The following is a 16,691-nucleotide window of genomic DNA, read 5'->3' on the forward strand; positions in this document are numbered from 1 at the left end:
AGAATTTTTTGCCACCTCTCTGCAAGTTGCACTGCAGATGCAAATGTGAATAAATGCTTGCTTTTCTAAAAAAAAAAAAAAAAAAAAAACAGTTAATTTGTATGGATATCTGCCTTGCAGTGTGAATCATTTGAGTCCTTCAAACCCCCTCTGGTTTTCCTGAGCATGCATTTTTTGAGCTTCTGTTCGTCATCAGTGAACTCACAGGGAAGCTCCTCTGACTGGATCAATCCTCTTCTGCTTCAAAAGTCTTTCATGGGGTTGCAATCACTCAGCAATTGCCCACCCCCTTTACTCTGCATGGGAAGCCACTGGTTTTACTATATGTGCTTTATGTGTTGGAAATTATATTGATTGATTACTTAATTGATTAATTCATCAATTGATTGACTCTTCTTTTCACCGCTCCTTATCTTCTATGGCCAATGATTCCCTTTCACCTGTCCACTTCCCCTTCTCCAGCAGGCTGACTGCTCTCCCCTTACAAATGTAGAGATGGTGAATAAGCAACTGAAAGATAAGACTGTTATGCATGGTCAGATAATAGAGCACATGATTTATTGCCCAGTTAATATTTCCATCTTTTCTGATAGCTTGTCACCAACATTCAACACCAAATGAGGATAACAAAGATGAAATGGGTTTAAAAAAAAAAGGCTAACTCGCATGTTTATCTGGAGATGTGCTTTTCCATGCTACTGTACTTGGTTGCTCTTTATGATGACTTAACTTGGAAATAATAGCTTTTCTTTTGTCTGCAGTTAGCCCTCAGCAATTTCTACCTTTACGGGACTGATAATGATCTGCTCTTGGCAAGCACAAAAAGATGACAGGGTCTGAGATCTCTCTGTTTCTTATGGCCTGTTCAGGTCAACTCATCACTGCTGATCTGTTTTGTATCCCTGCATTCAATGTGTCTTCACTTTGGTATGTAACGCTTTAACTGCAAGACAGGTTTTCTTTAAGGCATACTGTTTTTTTTTTCATCCCATTTCTTTAAATTTACTGAAGTGACAATTCTCTACGATACAAGGTATAATGTACTATTATTGTCAATTCCACAATATGCTTAGCACATATGGAAGATTGAAATTATGGTATTCAAGGGCCCATAGTGCTATAAAAGGCATATAAAAAAGTATAAAGAAGCCAAATAAAACTCTGATTATAGACAGTATAAGAAGTGTAAATTAAATGGGCAAATATTCAAGATTAGGACATGTGTGCAACACAGTTAAAGTCTTAGTAACGAAGCACATGGGCATTTAGAAATTAGGCTGTGTGGGGAGGTGTGCACGTGTGTGTGGGGTTTGAAGTTCAGGTGGGTAGAGGACAAGAGAGGTATAGGGCATAGAGCAGGCAGAGAGTTCAGCTTCAAGCCAACTGGTCCTAGCCTGCAAACTCCGCAGATTCCTCCCTGATGGCGGTAGACTGAAGAGGCTGTAAAGTCACAGGGTGATATTCCCCGCTATGCAGTGGGCTTTACGGGTGAGGTGGCTGGAGTAGATGTCCTGCAGGGAGGAAAGAGAGGTGCCAATGATATGCTCAGTTGCTTTCTCAATGGAATAGTCTTGTAACAGGATGTGCAGGCTTTGAACCACACAGTGGACCTTCAGTAGTCTGTTGACCTCCAGCGTAAGTCATGTTTGCTGATTAGCACAAACAGTGATGGACTTAGTAGTGATGACATCATCCATGCACTTGCTGATGTAGACGGTAATAGGCTCTGTATACTCCTAAGGTCAGTGTTGTTGTTGGCCTGTTTGAGCATGGTCCAGTCTGTGGTGGCAAAGTCTTAAAGTGCTGCTAGGGAACATTCTGACCAGATTCATACCTGTTTCTTAGCTGGCTGGGTGACTTTGACCAATGGTTTGTAGAATGGGCATTAGCATTACAGTGAGGTGGTCGAGGGTAAAGGCTTTGTACACTCCTCTAAGGAGGTGAAAATATTTTCCAGAGTGTTATTTCCAAATGTTGGAAAATTAATGGTTGAGTAGAGATTTGGAAACACAGTCTTGGGGACAGCATAGTTAAAATCTCCAGCCAGGATGTATAATTCACTCAGCTCCTCACTCCTGCTGTTATTATTGGAATATCAAGGAATGTAAACAGCCACAAGCAGTATGGCAATAAATTCCTTTGTTAAATAAAACAGCTGTAACTTCAGAACCCTAAACTCCACTGGTGGTGAGCAGTGTTAACTGACCAAGACAGCGTCCTGGCACCAGACAACATTGATTTAAACATGGAGCCCGCCATCATGGGTCTTACATCCCATTAGGTGGTTCGCCGCAGTGGACAAGAAGTTACCCTCACTTTGCCTTCTGGTGGGGGAGGGGTCGTGACTTTTGTTTGTCCTGAGAAGCAATCCACCATCAACATTGTTTAGTGGGGATGGGGAGCTGCCGACGTCAACTCAGGACATGTGAGTTGGTTAGGCGAATAGTTAGAAGACCTCTTTAATTTTACCGACATGTCATCCTATGAGGAATCAGAGCTTACAGACTCTTAGGTGGGCTCTGCTATCATCAGGGTGGATTTCAAGACAGGCGAATAGGTGCATCATCCACAGTCACTGTGGACTCCGTGTTGGTCTGTTGTGGTAAAAAAAAAAATAGCTGAGCCGAAAGGTAAAGCTCTCCGAGGATTTTAAAGATTTAAAATAGAATTAATGCAATTTAAAAAATGTATGCAGTCCACTCCCAAAGTATTGGAATGGCAACTTCAATTCTTTTGTTTTTGTTCTATACTGAAGACATTTGTGTTTCATATCAAAAGATGAATATGAGATAAAAGTTCAAATTATTTCATGGTATTTACATCAAGATTTGTTAAACCAGTGTTCCCCAACCTTCTTTGCACCGCGGACCGGTTCGGAGTTGGGATTTTTCTGGAAGACTATATTTGTGCATACGTGTGTGTGTGTGTGTGTGTATGTGTGTGTGTGTGTGTGTGTGCAGACTTGCCTCGCTTGTGCATTTCTGCTTCTTTCTTCGCCATTTGTGCACTGTTGGCGCGATGCAGGAGTGGGTGGCGGAGTTGTTGTACGCAGCCAGACCAGACTGCAGTTCTGTTATTCCTCAATGAGAGTAGACTTTTAACTCCATAAACGTATCTTTGACGGTGTCGAGCAGAAACCTACAACAGAATCAGACCGCACTTGGTGTGTGAGATTTAATTGTCGCAATAAACTCAAATTTTAAGTAGGACACCTGATATTGTGTTGTTTTGTTCGCGAACATTTATCATATTGTCATATTGTCACAGTCATATTTTTCATATTGAACATAATTGTATTTGAACTCCTTATGTTAATCTCCATGTACTTGCAATTTGCTCAGTTAAGTAACAACAAAATTTGGCATGACCCTGTCCAGAAACAAATGTGATATTTGACTGAACTCATCGTTTGTGCAATTTCTCACCAACTTCAAGACACCTCTCAGATCAGCTCATTCTAACATTCATTTCAGAGACAGGACCACTGACGTTTTGAAAAGAGTGACATTCAGGACAACCTTCAATCTGTCATTCCTTAAAGTAGAAATATTCCAACCATTTGTAGTGCTGTATCCACGAATGTGGAAAAGTTGTTTTTGTGTCTTAACTTGCTGGTCTCTTTCACACCAGGAGACTGAACCTGTATGTTTTTCGTGCGTGTATGGATTGCTGTATGAATCCACTTGGTCTGTTGTAGCGAAGTTATCTGAGAGAACAGCTGCTGTCGTCTTATTTCTCCATAAATAGATTGGGCCTCCCCTCCATGGCCCACAGATCCAATGGTGCTGCTAGGTCACAGTTAATACGGTCTATACGCTTCATGTTTTATATATCATATCTCTTGAGAAAGCAGTCACATTTACAGGTCTGGAAGGGGACACAACATTTTTTCAGTTTACCGTTCAGTCATTGTTGCTTACTTAGACAGTGTACAGCACAGTCCATGGTCTTAAATTATATCCTTAAAAAATGTACCAGCCTCAGAATAAGTAAGCAATAATTGGTAGATAAAAGTAGTGTGTCATTTAGAATATTGTAACGGAGTAAAAGTAATGTTTCTTGTTATGTAAGTATGCAGTATTAAAAGTACTTTGACAAGTACAATCTGTAGAAAATATTAGATGACTACAGTAAATGTAACTGAGTCCATGGAGTGCATTATTACCCAGTTCTGGTGACAAATGTAAAACAAGAAATCAGGAAAGGGGCAAACAGTTTTTCACACCACTGTAGGAGGTAAGGTTTTTACTGGTTCTGGTATGTCTATTTCTGATTAAATCAATGACATTTTGTAAATCTACACTCTCATTACAATGCAGTGCTTGAATTGGAATGACATCGTTATGTTAATGAACTGTTACTACAGAGGAACACACTGGAGGAGGGTGGTGTCTTGTTCATAGACACTTTTTGTAGTCACTGGAGTCTTGAAGGTACGCCCATCTAAGGTTTTATGCAGTATGCCCGACCTGAAATAGATAAGCAAGAGGCAATAATCATGAAGCAACACTCAATCTTAGTACCAAGGTTCACTCCTTATCTTAATGATCCGCTATACTGTAGTGTCCTCTTTGGAACTGTGAGCCTCATCAAGCCTCGAATTGCCTAGTTTTTGAAGTTGGGGCCAAGCAACGTAGTTGTTGTTTGCATGGCATTGGGTCTTGAAACCTCTGAGCTAATGTGTTTAATCAGAATAAAAGTCTCCATATTTTTTTCCTTTCCTCTGATTGGTTGTCTCCGTGTAGGAGACCCAATGTGTTAGCGCATGTGTTTGTTTAAAGCATTGGCTCTAGAGCGTAGAGGTAGGCGGATATCTTCGCTCGAAATGTAGATAAGCTTGAGAAATTCGAATAACCTGATTTCAAGCTCAGGAACAACCTCCTGAATACTAGAAAAGTGTTGGCATGGTAAAATAGGGACACCTTGACCGACAAGGGCCCAATTTAAGACTATGTTGTCATTAATCAGGATGAGAGCCAAGTGATTTGTGGAAAATATTTAAATTTTGAATTTTGTTTTTAAAGTAAATATTGTGAATGCAATTTAGCGTGCAACTTTTCAAGTGGAAGTTTATCTTCAGCATTATTCACTGAACACAATACATTGTTCAATAGTATGACCAACACAACTTTGGATGCAGCCAACAAATAACTGTTTCTTGTAGACCAGACCTAAATGCTATTAAGAATTTATTGAAATACTAAATTTTTATCTTACTATTGAATTGTAAAAAGAAAAACCATCCATCACTTAATATTGATTTAACTTAATGCCTTGTAAAAATATTATATTCTATAATGATCCTATTGACAGTAGCGGTAGCACTGCTGTCAGTGTCAGCCGAGTATAGAAATAAAGTAGAGTGACTCGAGTGATACTTTTCATCACCATGGCTGTGTATAAAAGCGGTTGAAATGGTAAACTGTAATAAATGTTAATGTTTTTATTAGCAACACCAAAAATGCAAAGAAGATTCACTTGTTATATAATATTCCTCAAATGGATCTTAAAGACTTTATCTAGTTCAAGAAATGCATTTTTTTGTTGAAAATAAACATTAATATTCAAATTTTTTTAATAATATTTGAATGTTTTTATTCTAACTTTAGCTATCACATAACTGTAGGAGATTTCAAACACAGGACAACGTTATCTAAATTCCATAAGTTGGTGTGCGGGCATGACTATGACTACATGACGACAAAAGCTGCAAGAACTAATGTGAACTGCAAGACACATTAACCAGTGACACTTCAAATTTACATAGCGGTAATAAATATGCTTGCTTCAATTTGGTGCCAAGCAGCATCGACAAAATAAGCAAGCTCACTTAAACTTTGATCAAGAATGCCCTTTGTCTGAATGACTCTTATTTGCTGGCATGGTGAACGCCAAAATTTGCTTCACCGCACCCTGTTTCAATTAGCCTTTGGCGAGATGGCAAACAGGCAATGTGGACACTGCTTTATTTTGAAAAACCTGCTGGCTCATTTGTGACTAATTATGGAAAGACCATCATGAACTGCTTACCTCATTGTCCTTGCTTCTAGTCATTGATGGAAAAAAGAAACACTACCAATGTTCCTAACCAGTGAAGGTGTGAAGGATTTTCTCGCAATGAAATCACACTTAAGTTTGCTCTGCTGCTAGCTGCTTTTTATTTTTGAATATGAACGCTGCCAGACTCTTAGTCCAATATTGCTGTAACGATACATTAAGCTTTTTACTGGGAATTTATCAAAGCTGAAAGTTGTCACAGAGAGGACACCAAAGAAGGGAAGATATTCGATGACATCACCTGCACTAACTGCGTTTGTCTGATTACATTAATGAATTCACTGGAAGTCAGATGGCTCACATGAATAGCCATCTTACACTTATTTTCCAGACATGAGTACGCCATGAAATGAATGAAACCCATGAATAATCTTTAAAATACCTGTAAAACCATTTTAATGGTGCATTGACTTATAATGAGGAAATCTCTTCTTGCCATGGTAGCTCCAGATCACCTGCTTAAAAGGTCTATATTATTGTTGGACCAGCCCGGATACTTTTGTTGTTTTTAGCACCAGCACAAGTGGTCTTACTAATGCAATGCATCAAATAGTGGCCTCCACTCTAACAGATGCTATGTTGGAATGAATTCTGTATGCTTCATACGTACACACTCCAAATAAACCCCAAATAAAGAAAACAGTTGGCAGTTGTAATTACCTTTGTCCCTAACCACTTGTCTGATGTGGCTATGTTCCCTGTGCAATGTTAAAGGTGAACTCTTATTATGTGGAGTGTTCCAGACGCCTCTGTTCTCGCTCCAAAGGGCTGTGTCCGTTTTTATTTTCCACGGAGCTATGCACCTTCAAATTATTTTTGCCAAGTCTGGCTCTGTCAAGACAGCACAATTTCTTTTTCTTTTCTTTTTGTTTTTGTAAATGTCTTTTATTTAGCTTTAAACTAGTTTCATTTGACTCATCACCACTAATTTAACCAAGATATACATTGGTGAAAAAAATTGTTCTCCGCATTGCCTTCTCTGTATTGTATAACATTATTAATAGTCATGGAATTTAAAAATGCAATCTATATATTTTTTTATTGCAACATTACTTTAGGGATACACGTGATTTGTTGGAACATTTCTTTTTTTCCTTTGGGGAATATTCATTTAAAGGTTTGAGTGGAATGCAACTACTACAATATATGAACATTGCATCATTGTTGGCTTGTGCATGGAGGCTTGCTAAAGTTTCCTTTGGTGAAGCAGCTGCAGATCTTTTATTTCATTCAATATGGTGGCTAAATAATTTCAATAAAACAAGTATGTTTGTGGTAAGACTTAAAAGGTGGAATGCGAAATAATCACTGCTCATCCTTTGTGTTGTTTGAATGACAAATGTGATATAACATGGCACTAAAATGTACTGGTGACGTTTTTAAAATATAATGACTGCTGCTTATCATCCCTCCATTCCGGGATTGTGGGCAACATCATCCTATGGTATATAGTGGACGTACAGAAGAAATCATCCCTCTCGCAGGCATTTGACTTCAGAGGTTGTAATGTATACACGTTGCACAGAGGTGATTTGTAACCTCAGACCTTATGGGGTACAAAAAGACAAAAAAGAACAAAACAAAAAACTGGGGTCTGTCCAAAGAGTAGTCAATGGGAGGTCTTTCATTCCAGTTGGTAACTTTGAGTATTTTCCTTTCTCTGAGTAATCTTTTCTCTCGGAGTGCAAATACACAAGCATGCACACACTGGTTGTATTTGATGACATCTTGCACAGATTTTGCAACCACATCGGGGATTTAAGTTTCAGCGAAAAGTAAATTGCTGTTGTCTGTGATGAGAAGAGGAAGCCCAACAGCAACCACTTTCACGCTTCATTATTTTAATCCTCTTTTTTTAGAAGTTACTGTAAGCCCTGGTGGTGTTTCGCTGTGCGTTATCACAGTCACTTTATTTCCAATTTAAGATGATGACGAGGTTCCCTAACTTCTTTCTTTCTCTTCATATGTCTTGTCTTTTGCAGGAGGTACTATCTGCACCATTCACTCATCATACTGTCAGGAGAGCACACACCCTCCGGTCAGCAGCCCACTCCTCACTCTTCACTCAGCACCCTACTGCCCTGTCTCCTGAGGTTAGTGTCTTTATTTGCATAAAAGTGGTATTATAAAAGTTGGAAGTACTAAAACTCATACATTATTGACATTACCAAGCCCTGTAAGAGCCATCTAGATCTGTTACGACAGACAGTAATCAGCATTTTCAAGACTTTACGTGAACAACATAGCTGGATTTTTGGTTTCTCAGATCAGCGATTCTTATTGCTACACTGAAAAAAAGTATTTTCCAAATGTGTCTGTTTTGACAACTAATTAATAGCTGTTTCTGTAATTTTCAGTTTACAAGTCATTAGTATGCAAGGCCTACTTAGCACTTCAGCTCTTTGATTAAGATTAGTAACAGGAGAAATCTATTTAAATGTATTCGATGTGTTCAAAGCAAAATGTTCCATCGGGGTGTCAATGTGCTGGCCTGCTGTTGAGGATCTGAAGGAGTTTGTGCAGTCATGTGAAGCCACATGGAAAAAAAAAAATTGATATGGGTTTGACATTACTAAACCCTGGTAGGATTCTGAAATGCAGCCTGTATGTAAAGTAGTGATGCTCGGAAACGTCTGACATTAACATGAGTGACAGTGAATGTTACCAAAATACCCAGCATATTTACATTATTATAGATACAAATATTATATAAATAAATACTCTGGAGCACCCACTAAGTGACCTTGAATGATCATTTTACGAACTTGGTGAACACATACAAATCAGGATAATCTTGCACTTTTACTGGCACAAAAAGAACATACATAAGCTAAGTAATTCATGGCTTTCATTGGACAACTACTACAGTTAATAGTTATTTAGCTGTAACTTGTACAGGGACCAAAAAACAGAACTACAGAAGTCAGAAGTATCATAGTGGTCATGTGTTTTATTTCAAACGAATGTCCTACATCACGCAAAGTATACACAAAGTAACTTACTGATTTTGTTGTGTATACAATGAGCATAAGACTTTTTCAATGTTTATTCGTTCGATCACCATTGCAAGAAGTGATTGGGCATGAGGAATTGAAAACAAATTGATTGCAGACCAGCTACAGAAACTACTATATTCCATACAACTTGAGAAGCGATGTCACTGCCACTCTGTGCTGTAATGAAACCAAATTACAGTCCGATGAAATATTGGTGTTTTGACTGATGACCCCTAACAGAACGAGCCGAAAGAAAGTATATATGTGGGGTTTTACTGGTGCTGTAAATATCAGATAAGATTGAAAGAAATCTAAATAGCACAATGATGACTCACTTGTTGTTGCCATGGTGCACACGACATCTTTTGATCTTTTTGAAAAAAAAAAAAAAAAAAAAGAAAAAAAAACAAGAATACATTGTATGTGCCAGCAGTAATAATAAAAAAAAAAATACAGTACTCTGGTTAATGTTGAGTTTGTGAAACAAGAACTATACAGAATAAGTCATATATGTAAGGTTTCCTTCATGTTGGGCTAAATCATGTTTAGGTGCTCCCGAAGCACAAGTAGTGGCTTGCCTGCTAGTAGTACAGGCTAACAAATTGCATTGGCTCAGAAGTTGTTGAGAAGCGATGGATTTAATTCTTCGATCCTATGTACACCATGGCTGAGATGGCGTGCAGTGAAAAGCGAAGTATTGTAAATGAATGGTTCTTGATGTGAAAGAGATCAAAAGAAATTGATTTGGTCACAAGTGAGATAATGTTTTTTATGTAGCTTTTTGTACATGTAATAAAGCTGAATAAACTGGTTGTCTATAATCCGCTTTTTTTTTTTAACGTAAATAAAGGTTGACAGATATCTGTTTGCATACATCACATTCTCACAAATTTGCACTCTTGAATGGAGTGAAAAGACAAAGATGGCGATCCAATGTTTGAAACATTTTTTTTGTTTTTAGAATGAATACTTTGTAGATTTAAATAAACAGCAGCTGGTAATGAAGATATGTACATTTGAAATATAACGAATTTATATAATATTATTATAGGTTTGGTTCCCCTTTCAAACAGTTTGTAACAGTCTTGACTCCAATGGTGGGTCTAAATTGCTTTGTTTTCCATTTGTTTTTAGCAACAGTATTGTATTGTTGTCACCAGACCTCTACATATCTGTGTTCCACGTTTCTGGACTGCCACTTTGTTATCTTGATTTTGCTTGTTTACGTCACAACTCTTTATATTCGGTTTCCGGAGCTCACATCCTGTGTTGCAGACGCAATCATGGTATTCTATAGATTAACTCAAGGTCAAGAGAGTATATTTTTTTTCACCAAGATTAGCCCTTGGTCCACGAACCAGTTTGCTTCTATGAAAACAGGACATTTGTTCCTTTGGTGCTGATAGTTTTGCTCTCGATCGTGAATTAGCCCAGCAACTCGTACTGTTTCTGTGTAAGTGTGTTGACATGTGGGTGTGTTTGTTTGCTTTGGGGGAGTGTGTGAATGTATAAAGTGCTTTGTGTTAGTGTACGTGTGTATTTTGTGTCACTGGCCTATGAAAAAGAATAGGTGGGTAGGGTGGGGGTGGTTGTACAATGAAAAATGAGTGCAGGGAGCCCTTGGCCCTTGTTTACATTTGACTGCAATGGGCATTAGGGCTGATTGTAGAATGAGAAGAGAGGAATGTTTTCTTCTGCTACTTGGTAGTAGAAAAAAAATCTAGACCCCCAAGACATGTTGTTTTGGCCTTCGTCTACATGTCAGTGGTGGAGTTTTTAATAAGGACACAGATACTCTTTCAGCTGAATGCTGTTCGGGATGAGTGATGATGAGTGATTTTTTTTTTTTTTTTTTTTTTTGTGTTTATGTTTATGTATGTCATTGCCAATTTCCCGAGTTGATGTCGCATCTTGATGCCACAAACCAGCCGAGATAGAATAGCTTCTGCAAGTCACCGCCAAGCATTGCACTCCGGTTTAGCTACAGGACTTAATTTGTCAATAAGCAACACTTTGGAACACTTTGTTGGGAATGACATACCCCAACAAAGTGTTTCAAAAGACACAGTTGGATGAGACCCAAGAAGAAAAGCAGTTGGTGTGCATGCATGTAATAGTTTTTCAAAAAGTGACATTGCCAACCTTTGGCCTAGCACGCTTATGTTGTTACAGGTCAATGAGAACAGGGATTGTTTTTTTTTTTTTTTTTTTAAATTTGATTTAATTTTTTTAAAACTTAATTCTCATGTCAACCTTCCCTGAATCATTGAGAGGGAATCAGTCACCATTTAAGTGTCCCTCTCCCCTGACATCCAGCCTCCAGTGGGTTAGCTGTTTGTTCAGGGATGAGACACAGGAGATTCAATTGGGAGTGTTATCCTTGCCAGAGCTTGTCGCGGAAGGCAGACGAATCAGCAAATCTGAAATATCTCATATCAACCTGAATGAAGGTCAGTTCACCTTGCTACCTCTTATCATCAGTTCTGGCTACACCAGCTGTACTGTATTGTTTCCACCTTTTTTCATTTCTCCTTTTCCTGTCCACCACCATCCTTGGCCATCTCTCCATTACTGCAACATCAGCACTTGGCAACGGCAGAGGCACCCAACTTCTCTATGTGTCGCTGCTTGGCATCCATCAATTTCGCTGCAGCTTCCCATGAGACTTGCTGATTGATGGCTACACACGCACACAGAATCATTCACATTCTGACCTCTTGAGACATCTGCGACTCACTCCTTGTGTGCATGGACTGAAAGCTGAACAAGGTTTTTGGTTCCTGAATGAAACCAGGAAGCTTTTTGTTGTTTTTGTGTTATACTTCCGGAAATAGATGACATTGTGGAAAGAAGAGCACTCAGTGAAAAGGTTGCGTGGTCACATGAGGTTGGGCTGCACAGAAAGCTCTTGAGCAAAGTGTGTTTGGCAGGATCTTTGAAATTGACTCATATTTTCCACGAGCTTAGGGATTCATTTCTTCCTGGTGGGTAGGAAGATGAGTATTATTATTTCGTTGAAATGCACACCCAAGTGTTTCCCAACCTCAGTCAGTCTACATCTTTGAATGGAGTAGTAAGGGAAAATTAGTTGCTGAACACAATGACCATTTTTTTTCCTTTACAAAGCTTGTGGCTTGTGAAGACAGCCATAAAAGGAATTTGTTGCAATTATTGACACATTGCTCTGCCCAAACAATAGAGAAGTACAACACAACAACTCTTTCCCCATTTCCACAAGTTTATAGTATGTAGCTCTACTCTCCTCAAATGGCAACAAGTTTGTGCCTTCATATTTGTGTTGATTGGCCATGAACTGTGGAGAGAGTGTCAACTTTTTGCCTACTGAAATTTCAAAACCTCAATGTAACATACTAATAAGAGGGAGGGGTCATTCGTTATTGCTGTTCTCCATTAATTTGAAATCCTAATTTAATTGGCTAAAACCAACCAGTTCATTCCAAAAATTTTGCAAAAAAAAAAGCCAAAAGTTTTAACCTTGACCTAAACTTACTTTTAACCATAACCTGAGAATATCGGTAACAATGTCTGTTTGTTGAAACAACAGCGAACAATTCTGGAAGTGACAGACTTGGTCTGCAACAAAGGGATGTTTTGAGTTTTAACAGGACATAATTTTCTGTCCATTAAGTCTGAAGTCACTTGGTTACGGGTCAGCTGAATTGAGGAGCCACTGTCATTTCTTTCTCAACTGAGACTCTGACATTTATTTTATTTAAAAAAATAAAAGCGGTGTTAAGCGTACTACAGTTCTTCCTCATTGGTATTTCGATGAAAGCTTGTCCCAGCATGTTAAGACACAAGGGAACAGTTTCAATATGTGAAAAAGCAGGATGTCTTCTTTACATGTAGAAAGGTACTGCGCAAACATTCCCCGTCTGTTGTTTGTACAGTCTGGTACTGTTATTACACTAATATATATGTCGATATGTGTGCAGCTCAAATGAGATTTAACAGTGGAATCCTGAAAAAGAAAGATTGATGGGACTTTCTTGCTGGCCGTGAAGGTTCATTTTTACAAATCTGCACTGTGCTTTCCCATGCGAGGAATGAGGTAAAATTCCATGTGGCTGTATTTGTCATAGTTGGCAGGAAAATGTAAATAGAAATACATGAAATAAAAGTGATTCATCATATTTGTGTCAATCAGTTTTACAATCTTAATGAATGAAGGTGTAATTTCACAACTCAGCTGTAAAGCTTGTTCAATTTTAATTACCTCAACTAAAAATGTACTTTTCTTGGATGATCTATTGTTTTAAGCGCAATGGTTATAAAAGAGGTTATAATATTTCAATTGGGGATTTGTTAGCTAGCAAAAGAAAAAAAAAAGCCCACAATTGGTCTTGTACGTATAGCCAAACTGCTCCTTGACCATGTTGCTCTACTGGTTTTGTAGCATTGGGTTTTAAATGAAATTGATTATTCCATCATATCACGTGGATCAGTAACGCTTGATGGCTTAGAAAACCCTACAGTGGCCAGTAAAGCTGAGATGCTATTAGAATGTTAATGATGCTGTTGATTGATTGTGTTGCTTTTGTGTGTGTACGTGTGTTTCTGTGTTAGTAATTTTGTTGGTATCTGTTGAGCTCTGCTTACATTCTCCAGCTGTGGTTTGCAAAGTGAAAAGACATTAGGGGGTCAATACCGCACAATCCTTGAATTTTCAAGTTCAAAAACTTGTTTCCTGGCACCAATAAGCAGTCTAGTGCATCTTTTCTTACAAGAAAGCACATACTGTATATACTTATAGCCAGAGTTTGAACCAACTTCACAGAGCTGGATTGCATCTCATCACAGAAATATTCTGCCAGTATACAGAGTCTTACATTATTAGGTTAATGTTTGTGCTTGTTTTTGGGATGTGGAAGGAAACCAGACAAACCAGACAGAAAACCCACGCAGGCATGTGGTGAAGATGCAAACTCCACTCAGATGGAGCCGAGATTGAACCCGGGTCCTCAGAACTGTGAGGCGGAAATGCTCGACATGTCACCGGCCCCTTTTAGTTTCAATAGAGTGAATTTTCTCATCAATTAAAAAAAAATAAATCACAGGTAGTACAGGCAGAATTTGCTGACTCCCATAGACTCAAAGAACAGTGGGCCAACATCACTAAATCTATGTAATTCTTGACACCTTCAGGGCTTAGGAAATGGATGCAGCAGTCAAATAAGCAGACAGTCCATTTTCTAGACTGCAAAAGGGTCCCAGGCAGCATCTCACTCCCTCTTGCGTGTGTTTGTTAGTGTGACGTTTCTGTTCCAGCTCTGCCAGCTCTGGGAGGGATAACAAACACAGCACACCAGACCACACAAAGGCAACCAAGGAGGATTTTTAATGCTGTAAATGGCTAATAAAGTCATCTGAGATTTGTGCTGTATCCAACTCCACAGCCCAACTAAGACCATTATTAAATTTGTCCCTTTCCTCTAATCTTAGTTCATTGTCTCCTCTATTATTGGCCTTTCGTGTGCCCTAAATGACACAGTGACCTAAAATTTAGCAAGTCAGTCTCTTTAATCCTCAGAACAAAGTCATTGTCTTCATATCCCTCTGCTCAAGTAATTCCACTCATTGTATTAGCAATCACCTTTCCTTCCTTTTGTCACTCATCATCTTAGTTCTTGGCGCCGATGAGTAATGGAACACCGTCTGCCATTTTCTGCTCACTATTGGCTTCCCATTGAGTTAGAATGCTGACCAGTGAGCTCTGCTTTGGGCACCAGCATCTCCTCATTGCTTTCGTTCTGTTAGTTTTCGATAGATCCTTTTGGCACTTTAAAGCAAACCCCTTCGTTTCAGTAACTGTTGTTGATAATAGTGGAAATTGAGTTAGTCTCCGGAGACTACTATTAGGACAAATTAGAGGTTGAACAGCTGGTTTCCATGCCTACACTACAGCATCCTTCCTGGCACATTGCCATACACAGCACACTCCTCTTGACCAGTATGTAATATAATGTACAGGGTAAAGAAAAGGTAATAACTGCCATAATAAGGCACATTTAGAGCACATCCTCTCTTATTTGACCTAAAAACAATAATGTTAAAATCATCTGGATTCTACATTGTACCCTGATCACCTACTTAAGTGGTGGACTGCAAAAATGTGACACCCATAAAATGACAGTATGGATTAATAAATTACAGCATGTCATAATATTTTGCAAATACAATTTAAATAAGATTTAGTGAAAGTTTACTTTAACTGGTTTGCCTGAAAATTGGCTTTCTTATCACTCTCCTTTTGCGCCATTGAATTTCATTTCATTAGTCTTTTTGTGAAAAGATAAAAAATATCACGCATAATTTCATGCAGAGAAAAATAAGAGGAACATCTAATTAAAAAAATGCATAAAGCAGCTAGTTAAACATAGTATGAATTTTCCAGAATTTGAAGTCATAAATAAAATCAACTCAGGACTATGTAGTTATATCCTTAACGCAACAAATGTTGTCTTTATGTCAGTTTGTTAAAGTTTAGAATTTGTATTTCAATTTCATTCGGGGTGTCCTTATGTGATATTTGAGATCAGAAATCGCTCTGATGTCAGAAAAAAAATCAGGGTTCTAAAATCTCGGTTTTTTCCACTGAATGCATTTTGAGCGTTTCATGTGGTGTGATGACAGAAAATCGATGCAATATGCGCAGAAAGATGTGAATCCATGCGGGGCGGTACCAATGACGCCAATTACGCGGCACAGATGATGTTGTCATTCGCAAATTCACCTCCTGCCTGTTTGCTCGAAGTTGGCACAGCTGAACTCTTCTGGGAAGTAACGTTGTCTGTGCCTTTGACAAGCTAATGAAAATCAACATGGAACTTGTGGCACTCATAACTCAAAATAATAATTATTGCTCCATAAATGTATAAATACATAAAACATGCAATATAACAATGCTCTCTAGGATATAGTCTTTAAACTCTGTGATATTGTAATATTTGATCGTGACTTCTTCTACTTTCTTTGTTATTACGAGTGTGTATCTCGTTGCATGGACCACATTCCCCATCAAACGACAAGACCCACAGCAGTTTCTTAACCCGTTGGTGGTGTTTCTGATTATTGTTCTCCTGATCAAAGCTTTTCTAACATAAAATTTTACCAAGTCAGTAAATAATGTGCAGTATGGTTTCTGAAATCGGATCAGACCAATATCAGTCTAAACACAATTCTGCAATATCAGTATCGGATCAGAAATTAGAGCTATTATCAGCAGTCCCTCGCTTCGATATGACATTGGCTGTGGCACAAACTTACAATACTAGATTTGCTTAAACCCATGAAATGAGTAAAACAGGCGAGAAAAACTGTCAGTAGTTCAATATTTAGTGTGCTGCTCAATGGCTGTTTTATTGTTTCGTGTGATAAAGTACAACGTACTATTTGTGCAGCATCAAATATGCGTCCACATATCCAATGGCTCAATGTGCGGTGGTGGGTGGGGTCACTTTGCAGCCGTAGAAGACATTTTGCACTTAGCGCCCTGCTCTTCCTCCTCTTTTCCCATCTCGATCATGCTTTTCTTGTCATGTCTCAGGACTTCAGCTGTATGTCACCGCTGATCGAGGTCTGTAGGGAGATTAAGGAAGTCGTGGTAGCTTGGTAGGG

The 16,691-nt window shown here is 38.6% G+C and overlaps 1 protein-coding gene across 2 annotated transcripts in view; it reads left to right on the top strand.

Moving 5' to 3' along the window:
- Positions 1-16,691, top strand: part of mcu (mitochondrial calcium uniporter) — a 64,079-nt gene that overhangs the window by 20,983 nt on the left and 26,405 nt on the right. For both annotated transcript variants that reach the window (XM_061837571.1, XM_061837570.1), the window contains exon 2: positions 8,040-8,150. In XM_061837571.1, coding sequence (XP_061693555.1) covers positions 8,040-8,150 — 111 coding nt within the window. The remainder of the gene's footprint in view (positions 1-8,039; positions 8,151-16,691) is intronic.

Source organism: Syngnathoides biaculeatus, chromosome 12 (assembly GCF_019802595.1).
Source record: "Syngnathoides biaculeatus isolate LvHL_M chromosome 12, ASM1980259v1, whole genome shotgun sequence".
In the NCBI taxonomy this organism is placed as follows: Eukaryota; Metazoa; Chordata; class Actinopteri; order Syngnathiformes; family Syngnathidae; genus Syngnathoides; species Syngnathoides biaculeatus.